This window comes from Agelaius phoeniceus, chromosome 3 (assembly GCF_051311805.1).
Source record: "Agelaius phoeniceus isolate bAgePho1 chromosome 3, bAgePho1.hap1, whole genome shotgun sequence".
NCBI lineage: Eukaryota > Metazoa > Chordata > Aves > Passeriformes > Icteridae > Agelaius > Agelaius phoeniceus.
This window is the reverse complement of record NC_135267.1, coordinates 62901958-62919411: the sequence shown is the minus strand read 5'-3', so window position 1 is coordinate 62919411 and position 17454 is coordinate 62901958. Positions and strand designations below refer to the sequence as shown.

Sequence of the window (17454 nt, the reverse complement as noted above, 5' to 3'; positions counted from 1 at the left end):
ATTAAAAGAAAATCTACTTCCAAAAGCTGTTCACTCAGGAATTAACATGTACTATTCTAGAAGTGTTCCCAAGCTGCCACATTGGGACCACTACCGAGCCATATACAACAGCTTACTATGTAATTACACATTTCACAAAGTTGGGCACTTCCACCACTGATACCATATCTAGAAATTGAAATTGGGAAATTTCTCCACGCTCACATTCAGAGCTTGATTACAAGTCCATTGTCAATCTATGACAGTCTTTTCAGGAATTTCCCAGTGCTTGAGGACCTGCCCTCAGCACATAAAAGTCCATGGAATCTTTTACAGAGCCCACTGCTAAGTTGTCTTTACTGGGGAAAAAGCTTAGGAGGGAGCAGAAAGTTAAGTTTGCAGGTTTAGATACCTGATATCTGGTTAGCTCTGCCCTTGTCCATGTGTCTTCAGTTGTTTCATCCAAACAAAAATAAAACTAGATTCCAGTTTTATAATAGTCTTTTAATGACACTTTACAATGGTTGGAAAGTCAAAGTTCACTGACATCACAATTTCAGTATTGTTCCTCAAAGAGCTATTTTGGCAAGATCCACACTTCCCAAATGCTTTAATTTAACGAAGTTTAAGAAGAAATTCAAGATTGTATTATCAACTTATAAATCCATCTGTCAACTAAGATCTAACAAAAGCTTATGTTTGGATGCAAAGATTTTATTGCCTTTGAGCTAACAGTATCAACTGCCTGATAAGCAGAGCATTTCTGCTAATATTTGGAGAATAAACCTTGACTGCTGGGCTTATTTCCTATCACTGAAGCAAAGAGGAGGATTCTTGAAGCTCCCATTGACTTAACTGGGAATTAAATCAGAGCCTGTGCCAAAAGTAAAATGCAAGTAGTTCTGCAACATTAAAATAGTGAAACTGCATTGTTGGTGGAGATGCTGATTTGTGTGAGTTTTATCACTTAAATGTAGTAATTGTAGGTTACTGGGACAAGTAGTTTTGCCACCACCACAAATCAAAGGTATCATCAAAGAATGTCAATGAGGTTTTGTGCTCAGTAAATCTCATCTGCTGTGGGGGGGAAAGGCTGAGTAGTGCTTAATGATTAGATAGATCCAGTTTCTGCCTTGCCAATGCCTTGGTCAGCAGTGTAGTGCACAGCACACAGTTTTCTGAGACTCCAGAATGACAAAAAATGAACTGTAACAAATAAGGAACAGCATGTGATGGAGGGAAGTTTGGAAATTATTTTATAGTCATGAAAGGAGCTAATTTTATATTACAGTTGTTAACACAATGTCATGATCAATTGCATGAAGTCAGATTCTACCTGCCTCATTAATAAAAAAATTTGAAAAGCACAGGGAATGGCAGACTGAGGAGTAGTATGTGCCTTTACATTCAGAAGGCTCTTTTAAAAGATTAATGTAAAGGTGTGCTTCAATTAAATTAATTTGCCATATGCAAAAGATTTCTTACCAGGCTGACCAAATTCTTGTCAGCCGAATGAGAGGCCAAAAATATGTCTTCAAAGCCTGTCTTGTTGCAAATCTTGCTGCAAAGAAAAATAATTGCAACTTTTGTTGTGAAAACGTGAGCTCCAGCATTCAAGGAAACAGTGCACCATTTTGCAGAATGGAACACAAGGTCATTTTGGGTGCATGCTCATTAAGGAAAGGAATTGCATTGGAATGTAGGAGGGTTGAGAGTAAGAATTCGAAGCTCCTATGTCTGCAAGAAAACAGGGCAGTATGTATGCCATGGTGACTTCTGATGTACAGACACCATACTGAAATTCTAAAAATGTTAAGGATGTAAATTAGCTGCACTGAAGATCGCAGTCACTATAAGTTGTCCATCAGCTCTCCCTGAACTCATTAGTCAACCATTATCCTTGAGCATGTACAGGAATGCCTGCTAGGCCTGGGCTTTACTCAGGCTCCAGTTCAGCAAGATTTTAAAAGACATGCACAGGGTTAAACAAGTCTTGTCATTTCACTGAATCCTGGAGAATGCCAGCAAGGCTGAAGTCAGTAGCCTCACAATGGGGTACAACACACCTTGCCACTGGGTCCCAGAGACAGCTTAGATATGCACGTTAAGGCACGGGAACGCTGCAAATCCGAGGAGGATCCTATAGATCCTCCATGTGGGTCCGTTCCATTCGTTGTTCAGCAGTGAAGCTGCACTGTGAGAAACAGCATTACATGTGTCAAGAAAGAAACAATTGAATAATGACATTTGAAACCTGAACCGTGATTTGAGGGATCAAGAACAGAGCAATCTAGATCACCTACTCATACAGAGATATTTGGGACAGGGCAATAGTGGGGTTGTAGAATTATTTATTGCAGTAATCCGTGGCTCTCGCGGCTTTTATTAATACTTCTAACTTTGAAGAGTATTTTAAGGCATTTGTAAGAAACCACCCTGATGATGGGAAGTAATGATTGTCCCTTGGACTTCCTTCCTCACCTCATCTGTTCAAGTGCCCATCCTGGGCCTGACCCTGACTGAATTAAATCCATGAGTGTTTGGGGTAAGACCAGGGTCTCTCTAATGCTGTATTCAAGCTGCATCAAACAGAAGTGCTGTGGAACTAAGACAAACATTGAATTTTAAAGAGCTGGGGTAATTTTCACTTCCTCAGTCTCTTTAATTAGTAACATTGATTTATTTTTACACTTTTGCAGGCTGGTAGCAGTGTAGTCTGGGGCAGGACTGAAAGTGCTTGATTTTTTCTAAAGTGTTGTGTTTGCTCACCCGAATGTGCCACTACTCCCACAGAAATGCAGTACTCAATACATCTCAAGTGTTTACACAACACTGTTGTAAAGCAGACAGTAAATTACTTTCTTTATGGATAGATCTGTGGGTACATTCTGCTCACTGCTGTATTAACTGAATATTAATGATTAATGAAAAAAAAAAAAAGACATGAAGAATAGTTAAACCAACTTGTTATACTTTTAGGATAATATCAAGTTTACTGACTGCTGTAGCATGTTCTTTTGCATCCTGCATGTACTGCCCTCACACATGCTCTAGTGAAGGCCCTGGCACAACCTGCAGCAGCCTGTTTCTAGCCCAGAACACCTGGAGCCAGCCTGAGAACTGTTACATTACATTACATTACATTACAGATTAAAAGAAATCCATTATTTTAAAGATTCTCTCTTCTATCTCTGTCTGGGACAAAAAACAGGCATAGGCATTTAGTTTGAGTTGAAGACAAACAACTGTACTGACCAGGACTATTTCAATTTTCCCTGATTACCTCAGATTTTTGTAATTGCTGACCAACTAACTTGTTCCATTCATGTCATCTCAAGTTTCCCAAGAAACATAGAACTCACCTCTTCCACCTCTACACATATTTAAATAAGATTGCATAAGAAATCAGATACTAGCACCATGGCTAAAAGTAGCAGAATCAGGCTGCTAACAGATGACTGGCGCAGACATGGAGTCTTAATCTGGTGTTTGATAAAGCCCATAAACAGCTGGATTGCTGTGATTGGGTTGACAGAATCAGCCTGATTGTGTCCTCACACAAGTGCAAAATAATTTCTGACTTTGTCCCTGTGCACTTCATGCAGGTCTTTGGATTATAGTTAAACCATGAACACAGTTCAATGTTATCATTTCACATTAACAAGGGTTGGCTGAGAGGCTAATCTAAAGTAACCAATTAAGAATTACCATGGAAGCCTGTCATAGTGAAGTCATGGAATTTTCTCCACCAAACCTCTCGGTTACAGGCCTGGTCCCACTGTCTTGACTGAAGGGCTCTGGCAGGATTGCAAGTTTGACTCCTGTGGGAAGGGGCTCCATTACAGGCATCACTAGCTTGCATTGAAACAACCTCCAGCCCTCATTCTCTTCTCCACAAGCAGGGTTTCACTGCAGCTGAGTTTACCATAAAAGGGTTACACAGAATTAATTACTGTGTCTAAAATTATTCAATTACTTTTTTCCTAATATTTTTCATGATATTCTGTGATAGCTTACAGGGTGTGAGTTTGAATCCATCGGGGTACTGGAAACATTTCTTCTCAAGGGAGAAATAAGCAAGTTACCAAAAGAACAAGAAAATAACTTAAATCCACATTTAAATTTTGCATGTACTTCTCAGTGGGAGTTTTACTGCTTGGATTTTTTTAAGGATAGTCATTACAAAATAAATCTTTTAACCCCGTGCAGTTTCTGCAATCATTTTCCCATGTAATGGCAATTTAAACAAAATTGTTTTGACTAAAGTTAAAAAACTCAATCTCAGAAATTTACAGCCACAATAAGAATCAGTGGTTAGAGATTTTAGAGGCAGCAGAGATTATTTTGATTATCTGCCTTGTCTAACATGAAACTCAGGTTGTCAGCTAGGAATTCCAGTAACTTTTGTTTAGGACTTTGTTTGAGTTAGATTGTCCTGCTGAAATTTAACACCTGCTAAAGCAAACAAACCTTTTTTTTAGTTCTTATTTAAGCCATTATTTACTCACCATTGATGTGTGGTGGCATTTGAAACACAATACTTAATTGCTACTTGAAGCACAGAAAAAGACATCATTTCAAATACTACACATTGGAAACCATGGGGAAAATGGTGGCCACAATCTTACTTGAAACAGCACCACTATTTCGAATGTCCTTAGCACTGCACTAACTATATTGCACACTGCATTTTGAGGCAATTTCTGTAAAGAGGGGTTGGTTTTTTGCTTTGACATTCCTTTTTTTTTTTAACTAAGGGTGCAGACTGAACTCTGAGACAAGAAAGAACATTGTGCAATACTCTGTGCTGTTATCTAAAGAATATTGTTTCTTATCTCTCTGGATTTGTACAGCACAGCATGGCTAAACTTTAGTGATGAGTGAGCAGTTATTTCAGGCGACAGGGGTGGAGGGCATCGAGAGGAATGCAGGGAAGGAGTACATTTAGATATCTGGAAAGATAATACATTAGAAGATTATTCCTTGCTGTTAGATTTCTTGCTTTTGGGATTAGGAGAGTTCCCAAAACTTCAAACACAAAGGGAAAAAATTGTGTGTTGTTAGAGATGATTGCACTTGGAGAGAAATAAATGTGTGAAGTGCTTTTCTTAGTCCTGTCCATGTGACTTTCTGGGAGCACCTTAGGTGCAGTTCTCCAGGAGGTTCCTGAACCCTCCCAGGCACATCTTCTCTACAAGAGTCTCCACCTGTGAGACCAGTGTCTTGCTTTGCCAGTGTGTCCAGCTCTTACTCCACCCTGTGAATCAGCTGTACATGCACACCCTGTTTTGCTTCCATCTCTAAGGCCCTCTTGGTGTTTTCCTGCCTCACCATGTCAAACAGGTAAAGGGAAACCAGGCCAGTGGCCAGAACTCTCAGCTTTCCCATTCTGTACTGCTGTCCTGCCTGGCAGAGCAGTCATGCAGGGCTGGGCAGGGGAACCACTGCCATGCAGACCTGGAGACAGCTGAGCCCTCCTTGCAGGCTTTCACAAACAGGACTCAAAGACCACATTCCCTATGGGTGGCAGGCAAGAAACCACATGCATCCCTCAATCCAGAGCACTCAGACACTGAAGTCTGCCCTGGGCACTTCAACACGCTGGGTCACAAACAGGCCTTGATACCTGGCACAGCCCTTACTGTGACAGCAGCCCCAGTGCTCACAGCAATGGCCCTACATCAGAATGCTGCAAAAGGAGGCCTCAGCTTGATGCTGTACCTCCCCCTCCCTCTACATCTGCCATGGCAGGCAGAACACAGCCAGGGAGAACAACAAAGGACAACCCACTTTCTCACAGGAAAATGTTGCACGTAACAGCGTAGCGTGCCTTAGGGACAATATGGTTCATCCAGGACTACAAGGTGTTCCCAGCTCTTGTGCTCCTGGTCTCACTCAGGAACAAACTGGGCCTGGCTTTGGAGATGATCCAAGGTACAACTGTGAAGATTTTAATGGATATATGTTTGTATCAAATTACCCAAAGCAAAGTCCATTAGGCCAAAAAGCAAGGTCTGTAAGGCCAAATAGCATGGGTAGGAAAACCAGCCAGCCTTCTTGGATACAGAAACTCTACTTCATTTCTGATTGCTGCAACAACGTTTTTACCGTTCCAAGATAATTAAACATACTGAACAATTAGCTCATGGAGCACCAGCTCTGGAGTCACCTAATCCTCACCCTCAACTGATACCAGGTGGAGGGACACAACACCCTACTTCTGGAGTCCAGAAGCACCTCACCCTTCTCCTCCCACACTGGAAGCACTTGAAGGGAAAAACAGCTCCAAAGGTGCTGCTGGCGAATGCTGAGACATCACAAAAATGAAACCATAGCACAGAAGGTGTTCATAAGGTTGCATATGACAGATTTTCCCCTCTCATCTTGACATTTCTCTTTTATTAATAGAGACCAAAGAATTCATCATGCCACCCATACTAGATAACCGACTTATTAAATAAATGAACTGCTGAGCTGTGTTCTTCCTAGGAACAAATCAAGTCTGTTTGACATCCTGGTTACATCCAAGGCAGCATGTCAGCTTTATCTTGAAGGCTTGAGTGCTACTCAGTAAATACCTAGGTCCTGAGTTACTTGCTGTAAACAGGTGAAATTCACCCAGTATTTTAAAAGAGGCACACTGATATTTTCCAAAGTGTTTTGGTGAGTTGCTAGCCAACATGCTACAAGACTTGTTGTTTATCTTTTGTGTCATGCGTCAGAGGTAATTACTTCACAGGGTAGGTGTGTCATTGGGAAGCACTGAAAACTCCCTTTGTTTCAGGTTACCTGCATGCCTCAGTGTGGCAGGTGAACAGTAATCAACCTGATCCCCTTCTCCTCCAGCAAGGCCTCACAGAAGTTATTTGGTTTGGTAGCCTCTTTGTTTCTGAGTTACTGCCTTTAAGGCAACTGGGGCTGATTAGATAAGGTGACTGTGTATCTGCAGCCTTGACATAAAATGGATTTAGTTTGCCCTCAGTGTTTAGCAGGGTGGTTGAAAACCAATTAAGGATATATGTAGCCGTTTGTAAATTGTATATGAGCTGTTTGCTATGAAACACAAATATTTTTTTCTCACGAATGAATATTTAATTGAGGTACAGTTCCAGGTAAGCCCTTGCAAACTATCAGAGTTAAAATTCAGGTCTGGTGAAAGTAGGCAGTGTTCTACTTTGTTTAGAAATGTCACCCTGCTTGTACCTCCCTTGTACTTGGTCTTACGTCTTCATCAGTGCCCGCCTGTTTTCAGCATTATTGTTATCACAGAGCAAACAGAGGATTTCCCAAGAGACAGGTGGATACTTGTACTTCAGACTCCAGCTTGGTGTCTTACTCATGATACACTGAGGTCAAAACTACTCTTCTTTATCTGTGTGAAGAATCTCCATTAGTATATTCTCTCCTTACTCAGTGCTGAGAGCTCCCTGTGCAGCCTGCACTGATGTTGGGAAGCTGCGGTCTGAGGAGAGAACAAACAACTTCATGTCCTAATGGCACTTGGAAATGTTCATGTCTGCAGCAGACACAAGTGATGCAGAGGAGGAGAGATCATGTATGGACCAGTAATAAACTGCATCCCCAATATTGCATATTTTCTGTTTCTCTAGTTATTAGATGCAGTCTTTCACCAGTGTTACACTACAAAAGGTTCACTAGTCTTGCACTAAAAAATAAATCTGATCTCTAATGTTCAAAGGGAGAGAGCCTTGTTGCATAGAGCACTTAAATCAGGCTAGGCAAAATATGAGAAGATATCTGAAAGAGCTAGTCCTGAATGGCAAAATAGGCTAGAGTGATATTTGGGACTTCTGAACTTTACCTGGTAACTTCTGCATCAATTTTTTTTTTCTGTTTCAATTAGAGAAAAATATGAGAAAATGGTCTGGCACCAAATTGCACAGTAATGCCCAGTTTATATTACTGACTTAACCAAGGCAAGGGACATGCTAGATGTTTTATTTTTGCTGAGTATTTAACTGTGAATTTTCTTATAGGTAATGCAGCTTCTGAAATTGAATGAGAAATACAAGTACCAGTCAATGCAAACAACTTGCAAAGCTCACACTGAAAGAGCACTTGGCTCTGGAGAGAACAGGAGGTAGAATCACTGCCATTCAGTCTTGAGACTAGGGTTTAAGGCCTTTCTAATGTTACACACTGGATTTGAGAATCACCAGGTGAAACTCAAGAGCTTAGTTTATGCTGAAAGTCAAACAGTGTGACTTTAATACTGATCTTAAAAGGTATGAGTCAGTATCATATCGCAGGAAAAGAAAAGGTACCCTGTCTATAAATTGTACATTGAACTTTGCACTCTTAGCCCTGAAATTCTGTGTTTGGGCACTCTTAGTTAATTTGAAATAGCTTATTACTTGTGGTTTTGAACTCTTACATCCTCATTCCCACAGTCAGAGCAATACAAATGCCAGCAATATATGTAATTCTAAAACAACTTGGAATAAGAATAACAACTGTAAGTAGACTATGAACTATTCTTCCCTCTATCAACCAGTGGGCATTTGTTTTGCCTCCACCTTCCTTACCACTCTTACTTGCTCTAAACACAGGTCTGTGCTCTGTCTACAAAGGGAAAAAAAAAAAAAAGAAGAAAAAGCCACTAAAAGAGCTGGTCCTATAGAAAGTGCTTGGATGTGCAGGGGGTATTTGCAGTATATGGCACTCAGCTCTGCTTTTAATCAGATTTCAAATAGAAAGCACAAAGGAAGATATCAAGGTGAAGTAGAGATTACTTAACCAGGGGAACTCCCTTCCTCTTTCCTTTCTTATCATAAGCATTAAGATCATAATTTCATTTTAAGACGTAAAAGCTGTGTTGGCCCTAGTTTCCATTTGCTTTGAGCCTTGGACAAATATGGCTGGATTTACATATGTGGTATAATCTCTGCAAATTTAGTATGTCATGAACTTCATTCGTCATTTCACACATTTTTAAACAATGGTTTGTGACATGATTTGTTCTCATTCGATAGATTCAGAAAACTCTCAGTGCATTTTCTATTTGTTTATTTGTTGGTAAATCAGTAATTCATTGTGGATTTCAGTTACAAAGATGATTACCATAGACTTTCCTTCCCTGGTCACTTTCATGTTTAAACCTGCCTTTACTTTAAGTAATATTTTGTCTGTATTTTACCTACCACTAAGTCTTGCCTTCCCCATTCATTGTAAATAATTTCTCAGTCTCAGTGTACACAAAATGTAAATGACAAATTATATTTTGCTTCAGTTGAAAAGAAGATTTTATTGCACACTTTGCATCACTCTGTGAAAGTTTCCTGTGGAAGAAGAATGAGTTAATAGAGAGGTTACTAAGACAACCCTCATGGGAACTGAAAGCAAACTGTGTTTGGGACTTCTTAAAACTTATTGAGGAGAAACATAATCCCCTTTAAGTTTTTCTCTCCTTTTATGATGGGTAAGAACAAACAGATAAAAGCCTGAAGTCTTGTCTGATTATTTTTCCTTCTTACATTTTAAAATAATCCTTCATAAATTTCATCATATATATACTTTTCTCTTTGTAGGGCTCTATGATGGTCAATCAGAGAGTCAAATAATCCCAAGACCTACTTGGGGGTGCTGCTGGAAGACAAATTGATGCTTAGAATCATCAATTAGGATGGCAAAAATAAGGATCTCCCAGCATGTAACCATTGGATCATTGAATGAGATTTATTTCCAGGCCTGAATGCACCTAACCTCTTGTCGGTGCAGGGAAAAAAACCCAGTCTATGCTTACTGAAAAAAAAAAAATAGCAAAACAACGAACAGCTGAACCTGGGAACAGCAGCTTTTCATGTAGGAACAACAAGCAAATGAACTTGGCAGCAGCTTCTTGTAGAAACAAGCAAAAATGAGGCACAAGCCTTGCGCTCTTTTACACCATTTAGCCCCTTCATAAGAAACTCAGAGAATGTCTCAAGAGGCTTTGCCAATAGATGCTGGTCCACTGTGACCTCATTCTGTCAGGTTTTCAGTAAGCTCAGTGTGGGTAGTGGGGAAGTAGCTCTCAGTGCAGAACTACAAGTCACCATGTCCTTGGTCACTCTTCCTGAAGTCTGACATTTCAGGCATTATAATGCCAAAATTTCAGAATGTGCAATGGGTAATAAGCTGCTTATTCAGTTATGCACAATGAAAAAGAAACTATTGTCAGTAATCCCATGTGGTTCTTTTTCCTTTTACAGCTGTTCCAGTTCACAAATAAAATCAAAGACTCTTGACTGTCCTACATGGCAGCAAATATCCTTAAATCTATATATGTCTCAGAATTTGGCATCCTTTCCATTAACTACTCTGATGAATGTCCTTTCTTCTAGCTGCTGTACTAAATGCAAAGTCTATGACTTGTCAAGAGGACAGAGTTAGCTACTATAGGTTTTTGTTACTAAAGAATCTGCAAACAAACCAGCAGAGAATCTGCAAAACTCTTCCAGCTATGCCTTGCCTAACCTGGATGAAGCTTTGTATTCAGAGAAACAGGGAGTTTAGGTCTGTCTGTTCTTGAGACTATTGATTCTGCACGAGCAACAAAGAATTATGGATTTAGGGCACAAGATTCCATGTTTCCCAGTTCCAGGATGATCTGACTTAGGAAGTTTTATGTTGACTAAAAATTGGCTGGCATGAAGCCCGTTAAGCAAATGCCACTTTTTAGCAATAGGACTTGCTTGAGCAAACCCAGGCAAGTACTTGGAATTCATAAATGATCCACATCAAGTTTAAATGTTATTACAGCTTAAAGTATAACAGGAAAATCAAATTGGTCTTCTCTCTAAAACAGGGAAGGTAGACTTGATGAGGATGACACAGTCTGGTTAGGGGTCAGTAAGTCACAGGAACTGTTACAGGGAAGAAGACAGAAACTGGGTTCTGCTACTGACCTGCTGAGCAATCGGGATTCTTTCGTCACCTCCTCTGCCTTATTAATTCCTGTAAATGGTTGGTAATGCTATCCTCTTAATAAAGCAGGTTAAGAGTAAGTGCTGGATCAGAGCAGATCTTAATCCTGTGACTTAAAGGCTTCATTTTGATTTGGGTCTTATGCTTAATTGTGAGGTCTGACCGAAGATGATGTGGTTAGGGTGACCATAAAAGCTCTCTCTTGCTTAGCTAATGACTAAATCTAGAAGTAACCAAGTTCCATAGAGTTTTAATGTGAAATTTTCCCCACATTGCATATTTGTATCTGTTTTTTCTATATTTGTACTTCTGCCCCAGGATATCTTGACGTGGGTTGATTGTTTTGTGCTGATTTCACGACTTCTCCAGTATTCCCTCACACACACTCCAAAGGGGATCCAGTCTCTAAGCATTCTTAGACAATGCTTAGTATTATACACAATGTCCATACTCTCAAAATTCAATATACTGATTTTCAGGGCACTCTCAGGAAATCCAGAGAACTGAGGGCTTTTCCCCCACTCTGGAACAGAGGGAAACTGCTTTGTGTCTGGAAAGGATGAGAAGGCTTCTGTATAAAGGGGAAGAAGGGGCTTGCATTATATACGTTCCCATACTTCTAGGGGGGTGGTGGGGAGAGAAATAATAAGGAAGGAACTGAGTGACCCAGCTGCAGAAGAGAGTTTTGTACTGTCACAAAGACACCTACCTAGCCAAGTCTTCAATAAGGTATGGAGCTCTGCAGGCAAGAGGGTTTGAAAGCACACCTAGCACGAGGCAAAAGCCCAGGAAGGAAGCAAAGGGTGTCTAACACACACTCCACGCTGGCAATTGTTCTGGTTCCTTCCACTGAAGACAATTCTCCCTGTGTAAGCTCAGTATGTTCACAGTGGCTGGTTTTGGGTGGAGCGGTATTGGGCAAGCTGGCAGTTATGGATGCCATTGAGGTATCTACCTTTCCCCATGGATTGCAGGTGTCTGTGAGAGAATGGCACAAGTTTATGTGCTGTGGCAAACAGGAACCTAGAGATTGTACGTTGCCACACTTAATTATTAGTCACCTAAATTCCTTTTGCCCCTAGGTTTGTGTGTTTAGGAAGCAATGGTGAGTGTTAGGAAAAAAACAAACCAAAACAACGAAAACAACAAAAACCCAACAAAAACAGGGGTTTAAGCTTGGATATGTAACTAACTCATGGGAACAAACACTTACCTGACTAATTATGATGTATTGAATGAGACATCTTTTTGACATTGAGTTTCTTCAACATGAAACCAAGGGTGACGGTCTCTGAGCCCATGTTGAGCTATGGACAGGAAAGGATTTTGGGAATGAAAATCTCCCAGAATGGAAATGGGTTTCCCATTAGATCCATGCAATGCTTTGTTTCAAGGGGATGCAGACACCCACACTTGTTTTGACTTTTCTGTTTCCAGTCACAGCCAAAATCTGGATTTTAAAACTATGGCATGAAAATATCTCATCTCTATCCTTTTCCGTCCCTCCCAAAATATCTAAGAATGTCACTTAGGGTTCTGAGTGAGAGCTGCAGAAGCTGGGTTCTTACAGCATTTCTTACTCAGAATAGTTGTTCCTTGTGCTTGGCAGCCTACCCAAAACACTGTGATAATTTGGTCTGGTTCATTTCCAGGGTCATCCTGCCGAATAAGGCATGAATCCCACCATAAACTTATTGCTTAACTGAAGAGCATAGAAAGTGTCTTCACAAATCATACATTTGTTAAATTAACCCAATCCAACTGGGTGTCAGCTTATTTTGTTAAATTAACCTGACCCGAGTAAATCTCAGTGGAGTTGTTTCAACTGAAGAAGGAGGAGGCCATATCTGTTTCCCAAGGATGTTTGATCCCATGGCCCTTTTCTTGGAAGCTGTTCAGCTTAGACTATTTCTTCTCACCTGCTGTTGCAAGCTGCCACCCCCATGGCTCTGTTTTGATGCTAAAGCCGCCTCTAATCTCTGAGGATCATGCAACAGGAAAGGAACATTACCATGAATTCTCTCAGCCTCCAACTGGGTTCCCCTCCCCTTTCTTTCACAGACCTGACACAGTAATGATTCTTTTATTTTAATGTGGCACAACCAAGCGCTGTTTGGTGGACCCTGTGGGGGAAGACACCATTTGGAACTCTACCAAAGCAAGACTTGCATTGTTTGGGCTATCCTTTTTGTCACCATCCCTTGATATTTCCCAGGCTCTCTCCTGCCCTATATATTTTCCATGTAATGGGTGTTATTCTCCTTGTTCTGTGCCTCCCTATTCCCATCCTATGTCCTATGCCAAACAGACAGACAGTGGTTGAAGTGGGGTGTTGCAGACAGGGGCTTGGGGACAGGCTGCACAATTTCCTCAATCTCACAGCTCAGCTACGTGCCATTGCTGGTGCAGTGGAAGAGCTGTGTCCTACAGGCCGCTCGTTGCCCATGACTATGTAAATCAATGTGCTCTTGTGACCAGCCAAGCAAGGAGATGCAGTGGGAGGCCAGCAGCTCCTGGCAGACTCTATCCACAAAAGTGCATTGCACTCATGGGTGAGGAGGGAGAAGGAACAAGGGGCAGAGACAAAATCTTCATTATCTGTGTTTGTTTATTCATTGTTACTCTACTGGCATGAACTTTTTTGGGCTTTACAAAAAGTCAGAACCATCTGAAGTATACTCTGTAGTTTCTGAGCTTAGATGCATTTTCAAAGTTTTCTCTTTTGCTGACATTGCTGAAAATATGCTTTACTACACAAAGCAAGCCTGTGTTTTGTTAAGTAATCATATTTTCTGGCTTCGCACTTCAAGAAACACAGCAACTATTACAGGCTATCCTTAAGGCATCACCTCTGTGCTGGACGGACGCTTTCCCCGTGCCATCCACCGGCTTGGGAAGCGCCGACCCCGGCGCGGCCCCGGCAGGTGCAGGGCAGGGCAGGGCAGGGCAGGGCGGCGGAGCCGGGGGTCTCCGGCGGGGCCGGAGCGGTGCTCGGAGGGGCCGCACAGGCCCCGCGGGGCCCGGCGGTGCCAGGAGTCGGGGTGGCGCCGCCCCCGCCCCTGTCTCCCGCCCCTCACGGCGAGGGGCTCGGGGGCTGCCGGAGGCTGCGGGCCGCGGTGCCCCCTGCGCGCCGGGCACGTCGAAGCGAAGCCGGCGGGGGTGCCCCGCGGCTGGGCGAGGCCGGTGCCGCGCTCGGCAGGCGCCGCGGGGAGCGGCGGGCAATGGCCGGGGAGCGGTGAGTCACGGCCGGGCCCCACCTGCCGTACTTAACCCGCCGCCGGGCGGCCGGCGCCGCACTCGCGGGCTGCGCTGCCGCCGTGGCCGGGAGCGGCTCCTTCCTCCTGCACCTCCTCCGCACGGGGCGCTCGGCAGAGGCGAGGCAGGCGCTGCATGAACGTTTGTGTCGGGAGTAGCAGAAGCACCAGCAGCCCTCAAAATGCCGAAGCCGGTGAGCGGGGCGCGGTGGGAGGGAGGCGCTCCGCGGGGCCCCACCGGGGCCCGCCCGCCCGCCCGGCGCTGGGCGTCGGGGGCTTGCCCGAGCGCGGGCGCTCGGCGGGGCGGTCACCTCCGGGTGTCGCGGCGCGGGCTCTTGCCGGGCTGGAAGGGCTGAGTCCCGGTCCCTGCTCCCCGCGGCTGGACGGGGCGTTTGGACTCGAGCGCCCGGGGAAGTTGTGCGCGGCGCCGGGAGGGAGCGGCGGGCACCCCGCGCGGGAGCCACATCAGCGGCTGCTCAGGGAGGGAGGGATCGCCAGGGCGGCTGCCGGCGGGCGCAGGGCCGCGGGCGGGACGGAGGATCTCGGGTGGGCTGCAGGATCTCCTCGCCGTCCCGCCGCCGGGAAAGGGAGCACGGAGCCCCGGATCTCCGTGCTCCAGAGATCAGGCGGTGGATTGCTCCTTGGTGGATTGTCTTGTGTAGCGCTTCCGTGCTAGACATGCATAGAGCTGCCGAGTAACTCTCGAAAGAAGAGCTTTCATCACGCTCCCGCTTAACGAGAAATGATACAACTGCGCCGGCTGCCATTTAGTATGCTTGTGGCCTATGCATTTATCTACAGGAAGCATGTATGCATCTGTAAACATAGGAAAAAACTTGTTCCCTCCTTGTTTTGCGATCTAAAAACTAAATGCTAGGGACTCTTAATAAAAGTTCTCCACGCTGGTCTTTACCAGTCATTATCGAAGACCTGTTTCCTTTTTTGGTTGGATTTTTTTTTTTTTTCAATTGAACGGTCTTTTTTATCCCTCCTTCTTTCTCTTGACACCACCACCTCCTCACCGCCTCCTTCTCCGACCTTCTAGTGGGTTTGTTTGTTTTATTTTAAAGTCTGCAGCTACTGTGCCGGTTAGAGACGGTAATTCCCTTGGGGAGCCAACTGCCTAATGCGGAGCTCTGAGCAGTCGTTGGAGCAGACGCACTTTTGAACTTTGAAGAGCATAATCAGAACAGATTGTCGTTACTATCTATTTTCAATAGAGGCAATATTTCTTAAATTGCAGTGCAGTGAAGGACTTGTGTGAGTATTAGCTCACTTAAATGAAATGTGAAATAAGAGCAAACAAGCTTATCTTTGGTAATAAGTAGTTGATGTTTTATCACCATAACGTTAAAGTTAGTTGAACTTTTTAAAAGTATTTAGGTTAACTTACATAGCAGTTTCTATAAACCTACCAAAAAAAAAAAAAAAAAGCAAACCCAAGAAAAGACAGAAACACTCCAAAACCAAACTGTGCTCAGTCCTAATAAATCTTCAGTCTCTCTGGTTGTATTTCATCAGTAGGAGGTGATATATTGCTGCATATAATAACAACTAACTGAGAGGGCCCTTCTGTAACTGGGGAAGCAAATATATAATTTATAAAGTATGGATATAAAAGGTTATGTGTGAATAATCTCTTTCTGCCTTGTTAGCTGTTTGCTAATTACAGAGTGCTTTCTTGAAATATCCTGGTTAGAATAATCTGAAATCCTGGTTTAGGACTAAATTGCACTGGAAGCCATGGATAGGTGTACAAAAACTCTTTAATCTCTTAAAAAAATACAGCTGTGTTTATCCTTTTGCTTGGCAGTGCTAGGTTTGTATTCCCTCAGAGATGGTGATTTTTCTTAGTTTCTTAGCTGAGTAGCCAGTGAATAACAAAGGTGGATGGTGTAAACCACCATCCACTGGGGAAGGACAGTAGTACTGTAAAGACTTCTGAGATGTGACCTGCTGGCTGGGATTTATGGACAGGACTCTGTGTCAATACTTTGTAAACATAAGCCTTTTTCTTATTTAATCTGCTGTTCAGTGGGGCTAACTGCCACCTTATTGTAAATGGAAAAGAGGAATTTTGCAGAGGCTATTTTAGTAAAACACACTGTTCACTCTGTCTGCTTTAGACTGAGGCTGGATTTGGATCCTTCCCAACTCAGCTCATTTAATCTTAATACAGCTAAATAGGATTCGTGTCAGTTTGCATGGAGAGGGGATGTAAAGCTGTCACTCCAGAGGCAGAACTGTGCTCAGGACGAATGTGACAACAGCCTTTGGCATGTGTGAGGAATGATAGCACGACCTCTTGGGATGCACAGGGAAGCAGTGTTTTTCTGCTGGGTATTTAGCATGGATGCTAAATATTTATTACCTGTGCTTGTTTGCATGTGTCTTGTCTACATGGCATGAGTAAATACGGTATTGCTTGGCAGACTTCATGCTGCTGTGTGAAGTCTCACACACTGGTCATCAGTTATTTACAGGTAAAGATTATGATGACAGAAAGCAAAGTTTTGGCAACACCTTCCCCTCTGCCCCTCCACCCACAACCCAATATGCTAAACCTTTGTATGAAACTATTGTTTTAACAAAAATTATAAATGTGCCCACAAAACTTATGGATCATGTTTGTAATTTATTATTTCACAGTAAACAACTAGTGAATCCATTAACAGTAGGACATTAGTGATTTTGTATCTTAATTGAGTACCAAAGTGAAGTGCTAGAAAGCTGACTTCCCAAGTCTGTGGTAACATTTGGTCACAATTAGTTGTACCTGATGCATGTTTACCATGCTCAAAATAAATTTTAGTAAAAGTCCAGAAAATAATACTGAAATAAGTATATTTGTTAATATAGACATGTGTTAATATGTAATTTAACACAGCCATTCTGCCATGTGTAACAGTTACAAAGTAATGAGGTCTCTCCAAGGTAAGCTATAAATATATAACCTATACCCAGTTCATGAGGGTTTATGGCTGGGAGTTCATCAACAGTTCAGATGCATGATTTCTATCTAGTCTGTACAGAGGTTCATTAGGCTTTACAGGTAGTGAATTATTTTGTAAGGAAATGCAAAAGGTGTCATCTTGTCCAAATCTTGCTGTGTTATCTGGAAACGAATGAAATGCTAAATAAACTTACTTACTCAGCCTTGCTTCATTTCATTACTGGAGTGTCTGTGTGCTCTGTGCATTTTTCCTAGATTCATGGTTCTAGTTTATTTCTGATGGTGTTTTAGGTGGATTATATCCTTTTGCAAAACAAACCAATCTAATAAATTGTGGCTAGA

The 17454-nt window shown here is 42.6% G+C and overlaps 1 protein-coding gene across 2 annotated transcripts in view; it reads left to right on the top strand.

The window, feature by feature from the left end:
- The first annotated feature begins 13995 nt into the window (after positions 1-13995).
- EZR (ezrin) overlaps positions 13996-17454 on the top strand; it is a 37360-nt gene continuing 33901 nt past the window's right edge. The window contains exon 1 of one of the 2 annotated variants that reach the window (XM_077175440.1): positions 13996-14140. Coding sequence is in view for 1 of the 2 variants with exons in the window: in XM_054628821.2 (XP_054484796.2) it covers positions 14342-14353 (12 nt within the window). In the remaining variant the exon portion in view is untranslated. The other variant, XM_054628821.2, reaches the window with a different exon arrangement.